At 37.4% G+C, this 16867-nt stretch overlaps 1 protein-coding gene and 1 pseudogene across 3 annotated transcripts in view; one reads left to right on the top strand and one right to left on the bottom strand.

The window, feature by feature from the left end:
- The window catches only part of Erap1 (endoplasmic reticulum aminopeptidase 1), a 109976-nt gene that overhangs the window by 83301 nt on the left and 9808 nt on the right, over positions 1-16867 (top strand). For all 3 annotated transcript variants that reach the window (XM_015483830.2, XM_015483823.2, XM_015483839.2), the window contains 10 exons: positions 2862-3399; positions 5727-5865; positions 8377-8511; positions 9592-9712; positions 10485-10639; positions 11129-11242; positions 12682-12813; positions 13873-14004; positions 14138-14209; positions 16076-16224. In XM_015483830.2, the coding sequence (XP_015339316.1) occupies positions 2879-3399; positions 5727-5865; positions 8377-8511; positions 9592-9712; positions 10485-10639; positions 11129-11242; positions 12682-12813; positions 13873-14004; positions 14138-14209; positions 16076-16224 (1670 nt within the window). In that variant the 5' untranslated portion in view covers positions 2862-2878. The remainder of the gene's footprint in view (positions 1-2861; positions 3400-5726; positions 5866-8376; positions 8512-9591; positions 9713-10484; positions 10640-11128; positions 11243-12681; positions 12814-13872; positions 14005-14137; positions 14210-16075; positions 16225-16867) is intronic.
- LOC107136847 lies at positions 14216-16052 on the bottom strand (annotated as a pseudogene).

The following is a 16867-nucleotide window of genomic DNA, read 5'->3' as shown; positions in this document are numbered from 1 at the left end:
GCTGGGCAGGCCGCGCTGTGGTCGGGCTGGCGGGAGCCGCGCCGCGCGCTCCGCCTCACTGCTGGAGTTCTGCCAGCCACTGTGTCCGCTCCACTATGCTGGAGGTCAAAGAGGGGCGGGGTTAGGCCAGGGAGGACGCCTTGCTGGTACTTGCCAGAGAACAGAACTTGGCTTTGAGTTAACAACCGGGAAGATGATAGGGGTTTAGTGAGATGGGGCGCTATATGTGTCCTAAGGTTGGTTTCCTCCCTGTTTCTGCTGTACTACTTCTTCTTTTTTTCGTACCAGGAATTGAACTCCTGGGGCACTCGACCACTGAACCACATCCCCAGTCCTATTTTGTATTTTATTTAGAGACAGGGTCTCACTGAGTTGCTTAGCGACTCACAATTGCTGAGGCTGGCTTTGAACTCGTGATTCTCGTATCTCAGCCTCCCAAACCGCTGAGATTACCCGCATGCGCCACGGCGCCTGGCTCTCCTGTACTTCTCAACAGCAATTTCTTTTCCTTCTTTGTTTTGACTTTAGCCTGGTTTTATTCCAATAAAACTCTCCTGTTGGAGCAATTGAAAGTTTCCTTCTGAGGTTGGGGATCACATTCAGTGGCACATGGCTTACCTAGCACACTCCAGGCCCAGAGTTGGGTCCTGGGTCCTTGGGGGAGAGGTGAGAGGATTTTCCTTCTTGGCCCTCCCTGGCCAGTAGGCCTCCAGGTTAATTTTCATAAGAGGAAGGGAAAAGCAACACTTCCTTATGCTTATGATTTGACTTCTTTGTATAGACCACATTTAAAATAAATGCTGTTTTCTATTAAGTACCCAGAATATTTATTCTCGATTTAGGATGTGGTCAACAGTTGAAAAAACTAACAACAACAAAAACAAACAAAAAACTTTATATACTGAGTAGTGGCACATTTTTAGGTAGACCTAAATAGAAAAGTTCAAAGTGATACAAAATTTAAATCATTTGCCAGGAGTAGCAAGCTGTTTTCAGTGCTTGTTAACTTCATTGTTCAGAAACTTCAGAAGCAAGTTCATTGTTCCTTTGATGCTCTATTTTGCATTCTGTAGTGTCCCATAAAGGGAAGCCAGAAATAATTGAGTCAGTTGCCACTGAACTACTAGATGAGTAGGAAAAGTCAGAATCACCAAGGCAGCCCAACAAGATAAGTTGTTAGATTCTTCAGGCCCCGAAGTAAAGCTCACAGAACCTGTTGCACTTTCGGGAGGACACTGATTGTGAAAGAGGCTTTAATTTGACCAGATGCCAAAAGAAAATACTTTTTGAAACTGTAAAGGAGTACACAGTGAAGTATAAGAAAGTCCTTTAAAACCTTATCTCTGGGCTCTAAACTCATGAATTTCCTCCCGAATATTACAGATGTTATAAATTAAACATTTAACAAAATGAACCTGAGCCAGTTCTCTCTTTTGAGTCTGTTCCACTCTCCATCTCAAAAAAAGGCATTCATGACTACCATATGTGCATTCTAGAAATACAGCAGCCACCCCTGAAAACTGTTCTCTATTTTCCCACTTCCAATCTACCCTAAATATAGATGAATATACCCCCAGAACTGTCCCTCTTTCTTTTTCTCCTTCATCCCAGTATAAGACACTACTTTGTGAGGACTGCTTTTGAACTAGTCTCTTGCCTTCATTCTTGCTGCTTTCCACTCTTCATATAACAACCAGGGTGATTTATTAAAATGCAAATTGTATCTTAAGATTTAGCTCCAAACCCTTCCAGCGGCTTCTCATTACACTGATGATACCATTCTAAATCCACACAGGCCTATAGGTTGTGTGGTGCTCTGGCCTCTACCAACCTCTCCAGGCATACCTCTCCCCACTGTGTGCTGTATTTCAGATTCACTAACCTTTGAATCCAGTGTTTTCTTCTGCCTTAGCCTGCAAGTATGCTTTCTTTCCCTCTGACTGGAACATGCTACCTCCCCATTTTCTTAGTTAACTTGTTTTTGTGCTATAATTCTCAACTAACTCCTTAAATTATTCTTGGTTTTATAAGTATTAAGTTAACTTTTGGCCTGAAAATCTGAGGAAGGTTCTAATCTGATTAAAGATTACTATTAGGGATACCTGCCTTTTCCCTTAGTATTCAGCATCTCGGTGTCCTTCCTGTACTTCCTGTTTTAGGAATTCTTGACCTTGTGAGGCTTGCTGGGATCTCATGCCTGATTTCCACAGTCAGGCTTAGAAGTCCAGATTCTTTCTTTCTCTGCTTTCCCTGCGTGGTGGTGTAGACACCTCACCTTTGCTCAGGTACTTGGACTTCAAAGCTGGAATGTTGAAACTGAAACAAATTGTGGAAAGTTGCAGGGACAGTGGGGATCTCAGTCTAGTGGTAGCTGCAACAGTGCTAGCTTCTGCTAGCAGAAGAGCATCTTCCTCTGAGGTCCAGTGTTGTTGAAGAGCAACCTCTTGAACAGAATATTGTCTGAAATGATTCTGTTTGTCCATCTTTGTCTGTTTTGTGAAAGTACTTTCCCAAATGTCTTGCACCCCTGGGACTTATTCATTGAGCTACTCCAGATCTTCAAATATATATATATTTTTTCTGGCTACATCAACCAGAGCTTATTTGATTTCTTTCAACCAAGAACATTGACAGAGTTAAATTTTGAAAGCCAAATGATACTTTCTAATATGTGTTAAGATTGTTGCTAACCATAAACTTCTTCCCTTTGTGAATTAGTAATATAGGGAAGGTAATTTTACTTTCAAGAAAACTTTTGGAAGTGTATGTCTATGTCTGTTAATATTGGATAGATAAATTCTGATAGTATGCTGTCTTGACAACATATTAATGATTTTTCATTTTGGTCTTTGTGCCCATAGGTAGTTTGAGCAAGAAGATGGTGTCTCTGCCCCTCCCATGGCCACTTACAAGCATGTTATTTCTACTTTCCTCACTCTTGACTCTGACAACTCCTTCATGGTGTCAGAACAGTGACGCTACATCTCCAAAAGCAAGTGATGGGACGCCATTTCCTTGGAATAAAATGCGACTTCCTGAGCATGTCATCCCAGTTCATTATGATCTTATGATCCATGCAAACCTCAGCACGCTGACTTTCTCAGGATCCACAGAAATAGAGATCACAGCCAGCCAGCCCACCAGTACCATCATCCTGCATAGTCACCGCCTGCAGATATCCAAGGCCACTCTCAGGAAAGGAGCTGCCTTGGAGAGAGCATCTGAAAAGCTGCTGAGGGTCCTGGAGTATCCCCCTCACGAACAAATCGCACTTCTGGCTCCGGAGCCACTCCTCACAGGACTCCCATACACAGTAACCATTGACTTTGCTGGCAATCTGTCTGAGAGTTTCCATGGATTTTATAAAAGCACCTACAGAACCAAGGAAGGGGAAGTGAGGTGATTTAAAATGTTTTAAGCTTCAAGTGCCGCCTGCTCTAAATCCCTTCTTTGTTTCTTTTTTTAAATGTTTTGTTCGTTTATTTTTATGGGGTGCTGAGGATTGAACCCAGTACCTCACAGGTGTGAGGCAAGCATTCTGCCACTGAGCCATAGCCCCAGATTTTATATCAAAATCCATTATATCTGATGGGTTGTCTTTTAAAACCCCCTCTTTATTGTTAAACTCATGTGAGTTTTGTTTTTACATTTTCTTTGTGGCATTAAAAATGGCCAATGTTTTTTTTTTTCCCTTGCTCTTTTAAAATCTCATTTTTATTCTATTTTGATTATTTTCTTTCCACCAGCTTAATCAGAGCAAATAGTAATTTGTTTCATTAGATTTCTGAGACTACTGAACATTTTAAATTCTTTTGGGTACACATTAGTTTCCTAGGGCTGTTGTCACAAAGTACCAACAACTATGTGTCTTATTAAAAAAAAAAAAGCCAAAGAAAAAAGACACTTATTTATCAGTTTTGGAGGGTGGATGTCTGAAATCAAGGTGTCTGCAGGCCCATGTTTTCTCTGACTCAGGTACAACCCTTCTTTCCTCTTCCTAGCCCTGGTGGTGGCCGTTGATCCTTGTGACCATTGAGCTTCATCTTATTGCTCCATCACTGCTCTGTTGTCACACGGACACTTCCATTATCCCTTCAGAAACCAGTCATATTGGATTAGTGTCCAGCCTGATGGCCTCTTTCTAACTTTATTAAATCTGAAAAGACCCTATTTTCAAATAAGGTCATGTTTGCAGAGACTAGGAGTTTGAACATCAGTATATATTTCTGGAATCACAATTCAACTCATGACAGCCCATTAGAGGAAAGATTTTTTTTGTAGCTAGAGGTGTTCAACCATTGAGTCACATCCCCAGCCTTTTTTTGTATTTTATTTAGACATAGGCCTCGATGAGTTGCTGAGCCTGGCTTAGAACTTGCAATCCTCCTGCCTCAGGCTCCCGAGCCTCTGGGATTGTAGGCATGTACCACCATGCCTGGCTTTTAAATATTTTTACCTCAACTAAAATATTTTACAGAGCTCCATTGCCTTGCTTTGGTTCTGCTTTTAAGAAAATATATATTTGGGGAAATTTTACACTAAACTTTAAAATCAAATTTTCATTGTTGGTAAGTTACATTGATTTTATATTATTTTTATCAAGTAAAACGTTAGCTGCTACCAAAAAGAATTGTGTGTGTGTGTGTGTGTGTGTGTGTGTATGTATGTATGTATGCATTACTGGTGATTGAACCCAAGGGTACTCTATTACTGAGCTATATCCCCAGCTCTTTCTATTTTTCATTTTGAGACAGAGTCTTGCTAAATTGCCTAGCCTGGCCTTGAACTTGCAACCCTTCTGTTTCAGCCTCCTGAGTAGCTGGGATGACAGACATGTGCCACTGTGTCTGACCCAAAAATATTTTTTTATATTTATATATGGGATAAAATATATTTTATATTTTTATATGGGATAAAATTTATCCCATAGTCCCCAGAGATAATTATTTCTGTTATAAGAAACTTCTCTCTGGATATGCCTAAATGTTATTTTATGTAAATGGAATTATGTTATATTTTCTGTTTACAAGGGAGTTTTTAAAATTTAATACATTGAGAAGATGTTTTATATCAATGACTGTCACTGTACATCATTTTAATAAGTATTAAAATACATGTTTATATGTTAATTTATTTAGCTAATCTCCCATGTATGGAAATTGTTTCCCACTTTTCACTGTCAGCAACACTTTGATGAAATCTATAAATCATTTCTTTACAATAAATGCCTATAAGTAAAGTTGGTAAGTCAAAGAATCTCCAAAGTGATGGATATCCCTTGTTATACCTTTACATTCCTCATTAATATGTTTATTAGCAATCTTTTTAGAGCAAAAGACCCTTAATTTTTATTACTTTATTAAGACAGTTGAGCAGCTTTTGATATATTTTGTAAATAACTTGCCGGTTCTTCTTTTGTGAATTGCCTGTTTAGTCAGAGATTCCACTTGCTCATTGGATATTTTCTTACTAATTTTTAAGTGTTCACTATCTTTTAAGGCTCTTAACTCTTCCTCATGTGTTTTTCTAGGCATTTCCCTGGTTTTTTACTTCTCTTTTAATTTAGTTTGTAAGAGGTTTTGTCATATTAATCTTTTAAAAATATTCATTTACTAGTGAAATCCACTAATCTTATGTTAACTTCAGGAATTAAAAAGCAGACAAAAACCTATTTGGGAGCCCTTAGTGTATCATACTCAATTTTATTTTCCTTGCTATGATTTCAGGATACTTGCATCAACCCAGTTTGAACCAACTGCAGCTAGAATGGCCTTCCCCTGCTTTGATGAACCTGCCCTCAAAGCGAATTTCTCGATCAAGATCCGAAGGGAGCCAAGGCACTTGGCTATCTCCAACATGCCATTGGTGAGTCTGAACTCCTGCATATTAGCTCACAGAAAAGTCTGTTGCTTCTTCTGGGACTTTCATTACCCCAATAACAGTTAACAGTGGAGTTTCTTTTATTCCATGACAGATAGTTGCTAACTTTTCCTTTTCATTTCCAATGCATGTTTTTGTTTTAAGCTACAGTTCATTTATAGTCAAAGAAAGAATTGCCCCTAAAAATTCCAAGGTTTCAGTATTAATGCCATTCCAGGTTATCAATGCTGATAGGAAGGAAACTTTAAGTACTTTGGGTCAGGTTCCAATGACAACGACCTCCACAAAGCTCTTTCATCCTCATCTTCTTGTGACAGGATTTTAAAGAAAATATTTTGTCAAATAAGGCCATGTTTTCTAGTATAAACCCATTTTTAAATAATATCCATTTACAATATACTAATAATAACTATACAATTTATAAGTATATGTGCAAAGTTGGGCAGACAGAAAAGTAATCTTTTCAGAATGTTATGATGCCGAAGGTAGATAATGATAATAGATAGCTTAGCTGCCTTAAGAGAAATCATTATCCTCCAATGCGCACAGCACTCCTGATTTTTAAAAGTGGCCAGAAGATGACTATGCCAAAGGACTGAAATTACTCATTAAGTGTCATCATCCCTTGATTCTGGAAGCTTGGATAAGCATCTGCCAGCTTTTCTGCTGCAGCTGGTGCACACCAGTTCCTGGATGTACATTGTTTTGTTTAGAAATGTTCATCAAGGACAAGACTCGTGGAATGGCCTTTGCCCAGAGACTTAAAGACTGTCCAGCTTTATCCCTACGATGACAGGGGAAGCAATATCTTAGCATGAAGAGCCACGGAGCACCAGAGACCTTAAAATTCTCAACCTTAAACTCTATCCACCTTTAAATATCTTGAAGAACACTTTCTAACAAAATTCTGGCCCCTGAAAGGGCTGTTCTCCATACAAGGATCAGCTGAGAACTTTGTTCCTCTTCCCAATTTTGGACATAAAAAAATAAGAAACAATTATTCCACTTTCGAAATACAAATTTGAGATAGAAAATATGCCTTTCAAGTCAAAATCTTCTTGCCCAAGCAATACTTGGGCATTGTTTCATGAAAGAGGAATGCATAGGAGTAACAGTTCTAGGAGAATAAAGGAACAGACATAGGATAGAGATGTGCGAGAAATTGAAAGAGCAAGCAGAGTTACTGGAGAAATCCCACGGACCTGCAGAAAGAAGGCAAAGAGCTCTGGAGACTCCACAAAGATGCTGGAGTCTAGTCATGGATATGCAGGACCCACTTGTGGAGGACAGAAATATCTCCAGTGCAATTTTGGAAAGCCTGGGACAGATAGAATATGATAGGAGTGGCCTGACCTCTGGCTGCAGATGTAAAGCTGAGGGGAAGGAAAAGGGGACATTTTTGGAGACTGGAAAATCAAATATTGTATACCACTGAAACATTGCAGTGTTCAGGAAGTAAGCAGGAATTAATCATGTTTAAATTTGAATTAGTATAATCAGGTTGTCATCCTGATAGCACAACATCAAAAATGGAAATTTTGGTTGGGAGTATGTAGAAGGCATTTGAAAATAAAAGATAATTTGGGATCCTTAAAGAGTAAATCTAGCTTGTGTAGCAGAATTGGTTTAGATGACTGAGAGGTGAGAAGAAGGTATATGGTTAGGGCTGGTGAGTATAAGAAGAAGGACAAGGGTATACAAATAGGGGCAGCTATGGGATTACAGGAAAAATGCTTGTTGACATGGTTTCCCCAGGCTAATTATGACTTTTTTTCCCCTCTACAAGATCCTACCTCAATACTTCCTGTCGCTGAGGTGTTAAGACTTTCTCCTTTGATCTTAAACTGCTACCCCAATCAAGCCCACTCCAGCTATAAGGAGTTGTGCTTAAAATGCTGATTGCGCTTAAAAGCTAATTCCAGTGAGACATATCTGAGTTTGGGAGAGACTTTATAGATCCTCATGGGCATAGTTCATTTCCATTTGTATAGAAAACAGAAGCTCTTTTTTGGTAGGACGTGGTTATGTATTTGCCTAGTGAAGAGTATATTAGACATTGCATTTCTCGATAATTAGGGACAAGTGGACCACATCTTGGTAAAACCAGCAGATTCAGGTTTGTTTTGTCCCAAATACATGTTATAAACTAACACGTATTAAATAAGAGTCAGTTTTGCAATCATCTGGATTACTTGGAAGAAGTTAAGGGTTGATGATTGCACAATTTCAGGAGTATACTAAAAACTACTGTATTATATATTTTAAAGAAGTGAATTTTGTGGTATGTGAATTGTATCTCAATAAAAAAAATTGAGTCAAATGGTCTGACTTTAATATCTAAATTATAATAGATATCAGGTAGAGAAGTTTTGAAATAACTGTAGAAATATCATGTCATATACATTTGATATTATATCTGGTAATTAGGGAAATTTCTCTTATGTGTTCAATGTTTTGAACAGGATTATTTGGTAATATGATTTACTCTGATTTTAGGTGAAATCTGTGACTATTGCTGAAGGACTCATAGAAGACCATTTTGATGTCACTGTGAGGATGAGCACTTACCTGGTGGCCTTCATTATTTCAGATTTTGAGTCTGTCAGCAAGATGACCAAGAGTGGAGTAAAGGTGAACCTGTGATTGATGCATAGGTTGACCAAGCTTTCCTTGTTTGCTTGGCTAACCTTGTTTAAAACTGGAAGCCCTGGATCCTGGGAAATCCTTTAATCTTGGGCAAGGATAGTTGTTGGCTCTTTTATCAAAAATGTTCCTTTTTTATTTTTGCTTCTGGGGATTGAACTCTCAGGGATGGTTTTCCACTGAGCTATACTAGTTCTTTTTTATTTTTTATTTTGAGATAGGGTCTACCTTAGTTGCTTAGAATCTCACTAACTCACTGAGGCTGACCTCACACTTGTGATCCTTCTGCCTCAGCCTCCAGGCCATTAGGATTACAGACCTGTGATATGGTGCCCAGCTACAGATATTCATTTTTATAGTGAGGCTGGGGATATAGCTCAGTGGTAGAGTGTTCACCTAGCATGTGTGAGGTCCTGAGTTTGAGCCTCAGTAACACACAATATATATACACACACACACACAAAAAAAATAGAAATGAAGATTAAAACTGTATCAAGCTACCATTTTGGGGGCTGGGGATATAATTTAGTGGTAGAGCACTTGCCTAGCATGCACCAGGTCCTGAGTTTGATACTCAGCACTAAAAACAAACAAACAAACAAACAACAACAAAAAACAACACTCAATTTACACATTTTAAAGAAGTAAAATCTCAAGTTTCAAAAGGAGCAAAAAACCAGTTAGTAGTAAATCCAGGTGGATCAGGCCAGGCCAAACTCTCTGTGTTTTATTATTAGAACCCCGCAGTAAAAATGAACATCTGTAGTTAGGCACCAGCTGCAGTTCTCTGCAGAATTCAGAAGTTGCTGCTGTCACTTTGCTTTTGGCCTTTGAGTATTCCTTTCTTTTTTGACCACCTTATGAACACATTTAAAAAGATATTTTTGTAAATATTATGCAGCATTTGTAGTTGTTTTCAGAAAGGAAGTCAGCATGAAATTTCTAATTGTCTTCTTTAATACTGAGAATCATATCCAACTGTAGGAAGCCATTGATGTCAGTCTTCTCTACAGTTGTAGGGAGAAGCCACTATGATATTTGAATATCTTTCTGTGCCTTTCTCTCTAGGTTTCTGTGTATGCTGTGCCTGACAAGATAAATCAAGCAGATTATGCATTGGATGCTGCAGTGACTCTTCTAGAATTTTATGAGGATTATTTCAGCATACCATACCCTTTACCCAAACAAGGTAGAGATTTCACACAGATATTTTAAGGTGGCATTTGATGACCCCAGTCATTGATTATATTCTTTCCATTGGCTCACCCCATGGTTCTCTAGCCGCTCCTCATGTCCTCAAAACCCCAGCGTTAAACATCAGATTGATCCTTCTTATCACCTCTCCTCTGATTGATAAAATAAACTTCTAATGATAGTAAAAGCAAATCTCAGTACAGTTCTTGAGGCATGTGGCATGGGAACTACTTTGCCTTCTGATATTATTAGCCAGCAGATAGCAGAGGGCAAAGGATGTTTTTTTTTTAAAAAAAATTGGTACATGCTTAGCAAGTATATAGAAGGTGCTCAATAAATTTTTTTGAGTGAACAAATTTACACAAGTTTAAGAGATTCTGCATTTTATTTCTTATACAATACCTTAAAACTATAGTGTCTTTGAGTTTTTAGTTATATGTGTGTGTCTTAGGTATTCAAAATAGAATGGATTACTGAGGTACTTGTTCAGATTACTCAGCCCCAAAACTCATGGTCAGAAAGCTAGAAATAGAGTCAAAAGACCTGAGACACAGTTTAGCTTGGTCAATTTGGAAGAAAAATGACTCCAAGTCACTGAGTGCCTTTTTCTCCGTTAAGAAGGGTTCTTCCTATCGGGAGTTCCATATTTCTGCACAAGCAGCTCAGCTTTTCTTTTGGTGCTAACTTTCATCCATTCTGATGCTTAACGTGTTGGGGGAATGTGCAGCTTTGTGATTGGTAATACATTGTACTACTTCCTTCCCAAGATCTTGCAGCTATTCCTGACTTTCAGTCTGGTGCTATGGAAAACTGGGGACTGACAACATACAGAGAATCTGCACTGTTATTTGATGCAGAAAAATCTTCTGCATCCAGTAAACTTGGTATCACAATGACCGTGTCCCATGAACTTGCCCACCAGGTATAAAACCTCAGACACTCTTCTTAAAAAGTATAGTTAAAGGCTGGGATTGTGGCTCAGTGACAGAACACTTGCTTACCATGTGTGAGGCACTGGGTTCAATTCTCAGCACTGCATACAAATAAATAAATAAGATAAAAAATTTCATCAACAACTAATAAAAATATCTTTTAAAAAAGCATAGTTAAATGTTTATATTGCTTTTGTGGGACATATGAAGCAATTCATTTATTTTTAGTTTTTCTCTTTTCTGCCATAGGAAAATAATTTCTTTAATAAAGTTTCATGTTTCTTAATGCATATTGAAAATTTTTCATTTATATTTTGATAAAACATGTGTTATATAAATACATTTTAGTATTCATAAAGAGACTTAGACATTTAAAATATTTATTTCTAAGTGTGTTGCATTTCTGTCTGCCATTATAGGTAAGTTAATCCAGTCTCCATAGAAATGTGTGAATGAGCTGAACTGTGCTTTCCTTTCAGTGGTTTGGGAACCTTGTTACAATGGAATGGTGGAATGACCTTTGGCTAAATGAGGGATTTGCCAAGTTTATGGAATTTGTGTCTGTCAGTGTGACCCATCCTGAGCTCAAAGTTGTGAGTCATTATTTATGTTTTTGCATGTGAGATTAATCTGTGGGTTTGTTCACTGCTGCTGGAAATATTTTCTAATCTTTGATTATAGAATTTATAGAAATATTTCATGAATAAGTACCTTGGAAGCTTAGATATGAATCACATTTCAAAAATGCTAGTGAACTTTCAATATTTATCACAGACTAATTTTTAAACTTAAGTGTTGACCCCTGATTGTTATGAAATTAAGTGTTAAATTGTATCTACCCTTAATATAAAAAAATAGAAATAACGATGGTCTAAATGTTCCATATCATTTTTCCAACTTGTAGGTTGCTGGTTATAGAAGTATTTATTGTTATTATCTCAACAAAATCCTTCTTGGCAAATCACAAGTTATACTGAGTATCAGATACAGTCTCAGATTACAAACTTTATGCTTTGGAACTGCTGTTTATTTATTTTAAAAATCATATGTTACACTTGAGAAAATCACATGCACCAAAATTAAAATGAACTATTTTATGAAAAAAAAAAAATCTTTACCCTACTACAGTTCTTTTCTTTTATGTATATTCACTACTTCCCATTTTCTCTCACAATTTACTTATACATAGTTAAAATAGAAAGTACATACAGTTATACTATAATGGGTCACAAAAATATTCCTATTTCTATAATAACCTTCAATAATAAAAATTATTATGAATGCATGTTAGTCAATTGAGTTAATGTGCCATATAAAGTTAAGGCTGGAATTTGTTCTCTATATTTTTCTTTAACTATATGGTTTTAAAGCTAAATATGTCTGTTTCTAAATAGTACAGATGATTAATGGAAATGTTGAATCACTTAACATTTTACTTTCCTGTTTGGCTATAGGCTGATGATTTTGTTTTTAGAATAATATGAAATTTTCTTTATTCTAAAATGATATGTATTTAAAATGAATAAAGTCTAAAATAATTTTGTTTTCCTGTAATAGGAAAATAATTTCTTTAAAGCATAGTTTCATAATGCATATTTGAAAAATTTTTCACTTTTATTTTGATAAAACATTTGTTCTATAAATACATGTTAATATTCATAAATAGACATTAGATGTTAAAGTATTTCTTTTTGAGTGTGTTATGTTTCTGGCTGCCATTATAGATAACAGTTTAATCTTGTCTCCATAGAAATGTGTGAATGAGCTGAGCTGTGCTTTCCTTTCAGTGATTTGGGAACTAGTCATTATGGATTGATGACTTAAAATGGTCACCAAAAATCACTGTTTTGTGGACTCTCTTTAGAAAGCGTAGTCATTCTATCTTATTTCATAAATACTAGAAATATGGAGTATTTTGGCACAAAATTGGAAATGTAGACCTGTGAGCTCAGATCAAACCTTCCTCCTTTCATAATTTTAAATATAAGTCATAGATGATGTTTTCTTTCTTTCTTTTTTTCTGCCTTAATAGGAAGATTATTTCTTTGGCAAGTGTTTTGATGCAATGGAGGTTGACGCATTGAATTCTTCACACCCTGTGTCCACACCTGTGGAGAATCCTGCTGAGATTCGAGAGATGTTTGATGATGTGTCTTATGAAAAGGTAAAAATGGATCGTGTAGGTACAGGGTTTTTTTTCTTTTTCTTTTTGTAAGGGAATAGTTTGTACACTAAACTTATTAAAACTGGAGTGAAGAGGTCATAGGTAAAGCTGTTTTTATGTAAAAAATCCAGATTGCTGCTTTTCTTAAGAAAAGAAAAAGGGATTTGGCCAACACTGGGCCTGTATTTCCTTTGGCAACATAAACTGGAGCTAAGTGGTGGCTCCTTCTTTCCAAGATCAAGGCTCTGTATTTCCACTTCCCTTCCATCCCCAACTCTATTGTCTTCTCACTGAGGCTGAGAATGTGTTGCCATTTGTCCTGGTGTTTGTCTGTAGTTGCAGCAAACACAGCAGTATTTCTTATTTACATGTTTCCATCAAAAGTGCAGGGAAGAAAAAAAAAAAATAATGTAAAAAAGTATGCTCTTAGACAAGTTCCCTCATTTATTCCATCTGTCATTTGTCACTGGAAACATCTGAGTTTGTGACTTATGATCTATGGCAATGGGGGTTAAGCGGGGAAGACAGCTTTTTACAATTACAGAGTACCTGGGAATTGTCTTGCCCCACTCTCCTTGTTACTCCTTCAGCCCTCTGTGCTCAAGGCTGCCTGGGCTCCCTCTCTGTAGTTGCCCACCATTCCTCACCTGGCAACTACTCCTGTTTTTATCTCTGGAGCTCCACCCCTTGTGGTACCTGCCTCTCCCACCCATGCCTTGGAGTGGCAGTGGGAGAGCTAGGTAGTGGTTCAGAGTGCAGTGTTTACTCTGCATCCTCATCCACTCACACTGAATAAAGGGTGCTGGCAGTTAATTCTGATTTGCCCCAAGATAAGCTTGGCTACATAGAAAATAACAACCCCAGTGAGTCTGGAGCATTAAAAAAATCACATTCGACAAATCTGTTTCCTGGGCACCTCAAAGGTTAATTCACTTACTCTGTTTCACAAACTGCCATCATTGAAAATGTTACTGTGGCTGTTTTCTAAAAGAATTATGGCAAAAAAAAAAAAGAGGTTCAACCAAACTACATGTAACAATTATTTCTATATCTTTTCAGGGAGCTTGTATTCTGAACATGTTAAGGGATTATCTAAGTGCGGATGCATTTAAAAGTGGAATTGTGCAGTATCTCCATAAGTATAGTTACAAAAACACAAAGAATGAGGACCTGTGGAATAGCATGGCAAGCGTGAGTGTGCATTTGATTGTCTCCATACTTGGGGTGGACAGGTTTTTCATCTTGTTTTGTTTTGCCTTCTCCTTCTGAGAAGAACCATGAGCATTTTCTACAGAAGTGTGATGTGCTTGGTTTTGGTGTTTAGATTTGTCCTACGGATGGCTCACAATCAACGGATGGTTTTTGCTCTAGAAGTCAGCATTCCTCTTCAACCTCAGTAAGTGTCTAAATCTGTACATGTTCTCCTGAGCACGTTGTCTAACTTCATTTTTTTTTAAAGAAAATAATTCATATAGTCCATGAGCCTTTATTTTTCTATATTTATTATGCCATGAATTCATAGGGAATAGGTTCCACCACCTCAGGCTCCTTTCCATTTGTTCTCCCTAAATATACTTCTCTGGGTGGTATGGGCGGGCGCTTCAGCTGAACCCAGGTACCTTTCTCTTTGGCTTCCTTCTTTTTCTGATCATTTTCCTTTATACATTTCAGGAAGCTGTCTCGGCTCTTAGAGTGCTTAATATGCTCAATATGCACATTAATTCTCTTGGCAAGAATCTTGCCCTTAACCTGCTTATTCACAACAAGGCCAACAGCATGCTGGGTAACATTGTAGACTCTCCCAGTTTTGCCATGATAACATTTGTGGCGCATTCCTTTTTGAACATTCCCTTAATGTCTACAATATCACCTTTCTTGTAGATTCACATATATGTGGCCAAAGGAACAACTAACTCCATGTTTTCTAAAAGGCCTAGAGAACATAAATGGGGTTCCTCTCCTCTTTCCCTTGTTTTGACCATTTTGGCAAATTACTGGAAGATGACAGTTCCAGCTGAAAAGAAGCTCTAACTTGATATTTTTTGAAGGATATTAGCTCTGTGTCATACTTTATGAACTCCCTGATTATCTTCCCTCAATCTAATGCCACTAAACTCAGCCTTTTACAGTTTTCTTAAGTGTCTATACAAGAGGGTGGCACAGCCTTCTTTGGTGATAATTGTCACTGATACTAATTTCTTTCATTTTGCTCTATGTAAAGCAGTTTCTTTTGTAGATTGAGATGCAGTGTATTAGTCAGGAGACCATGACAGTCATTCCAGACTCTGCACTATTGAAAAAACAAATAATGGCAATGGTATTCTTGAATATTTACTGTATATTAGGCATATACTAAGCATGTATGTACATTATCTCCTTTACTTTTCACAACAAACTCATGATCCAAGCACCATCACTATCTTTATATGTGGGAATATGAAATCCAAAAGCATATGGTCGATAAAGTGCAGAGCAAGGATGTGAATTTATATCTAACTCATGTTTTTTTTTTTTTTTTTTACTGCTTACACTATAAAGTATTTATAACATCTGAGTAACAAAATGGTTTGATTATTTATCTGGACTTGTGGAATATTTTCATAGGCAAATCCCTTATGGGTGAATCTGGAAATTCAACAAAATTTTATCTACTCTATTTTTATTTTCTTGGCTTTTTAAAAATAGACTGCTTTATTCAAGTTTCTAGATTTATCCTGTAGCATATTTTACCCTTTTACTAGCTCTTAAATCTTTTCTTAAAAAGCTTTTTTAGTATTCAAGAATGTATTCCCTTTTGAACTTATGACATGAGCCATCTCTGTGTTATCACTTTGGAAGTATAGGCTCTTGGGTAAATGCTTTTCCCGTCCTTGCTTGTCTGAGAACCTGCATAATTATGTAGGTATTGAAAATCTGGTCACTTCCTCTCCCTTCTCTCCCTTCATTGATTCATTTTTGTGCCTGCTTGGTGTCAAGGCTATGCCAGCCCCAGGGTATACCCAGCAGGCCCAGATATGCTACCTGCCAGGACATGAGTGTAGTGGAGGAGACTGAAAAGTATTCAGTCCATGCTGTAACAGATGTGCCATGTTGGGAACATTGGGGTAAGGGAGCCAGGGCAGGAGGCTGAAGAGTAGAGGAAGGGATCAGGGCTCACAGAGGAGATTGTCAGTTGGTAGCAACCCTTTGAATGCAGGCTGGCCTGCTTTCTTAGGTTTGGGTCTAAGTGAGTAATGCATCTGACTTTTTCTGTATAATTTAGCACTGGCATCAGGAAAGTGTGGATGTGAAAACCATGATGAACACCTGGACACTGCAGAAGGGCTTTCCCCTGATAACCATCACAGTGAGAGGGAGGAACATACACATGAAGCAAGAGCACTATATGAAGGGATCTGACTCAGAAACTGGGTAATGTTCATGGAATGAAACTCATTTTGTTACCTAGGTAACATCTACCTGATAGGATAAAATCTTACTTTTGGAAAAATGCCTTTACCTCTATTGCTAAAGTATTTCAGTGGAATCTACATGCCCTATAAAGTTGGCTTATACTTCCTTTCTTCCTGAAAGGATAAGGAGGCTTTATACCTGGGTTGATCTTGGTTAAGCTGATATTAAATAATTATTTTAACATGCTCATGTTTTTTTAGTTTAATAGGATGTACTTTCTAGTAACTGGCTTGAAATCAACTGTGATCTAAGCACTTGCTGCTGAATTTCAACAGGGTTTGGCATTTAGGTTGGTGCAAGGAGAAAAGAACTTAGATTATTTCTGGGGATTATGAGAGACCCAATTCTTTTCTTTGGAAGTCCAAGTTAAATCCTGGAAATGGTCAGCTTAATTCCACAGAAGAATACAAGTAAAAATGAGATGCTACAATTCGATTGACAATGGATGGACATTATGTAAAAATATTTGTTTTATCTTGAAATAATTTCATGCTTATGGAAATGTTGCAAGAATAGTGCCAAGAATTTCCATATATGGTTTACCAAGATTTATGTTAACTCTATACATATGATATATGTTTTTTGAACTGTTTGAGAGCAA

Source organism: Marmota marmota, unplaced genomic scaffold, assembly GCF_001458135.2.
Source record: "Marmota marmota marmota unplaced genomic scaffold, marMar, whole genome shotgun sequence".
Classification (NCBI taxonomy): domain Eukaryota; kingdom Metazoa; phylum Chordata; class Mammalia; order Rodentia; family Sciuridae; genus Marmota; species Marmota marmota.
The sequence above is the reverse complement of the archived record's forward strand: the minus strand, read 5'-3'. Positions and strand labels throughout refer to the sequence as shown.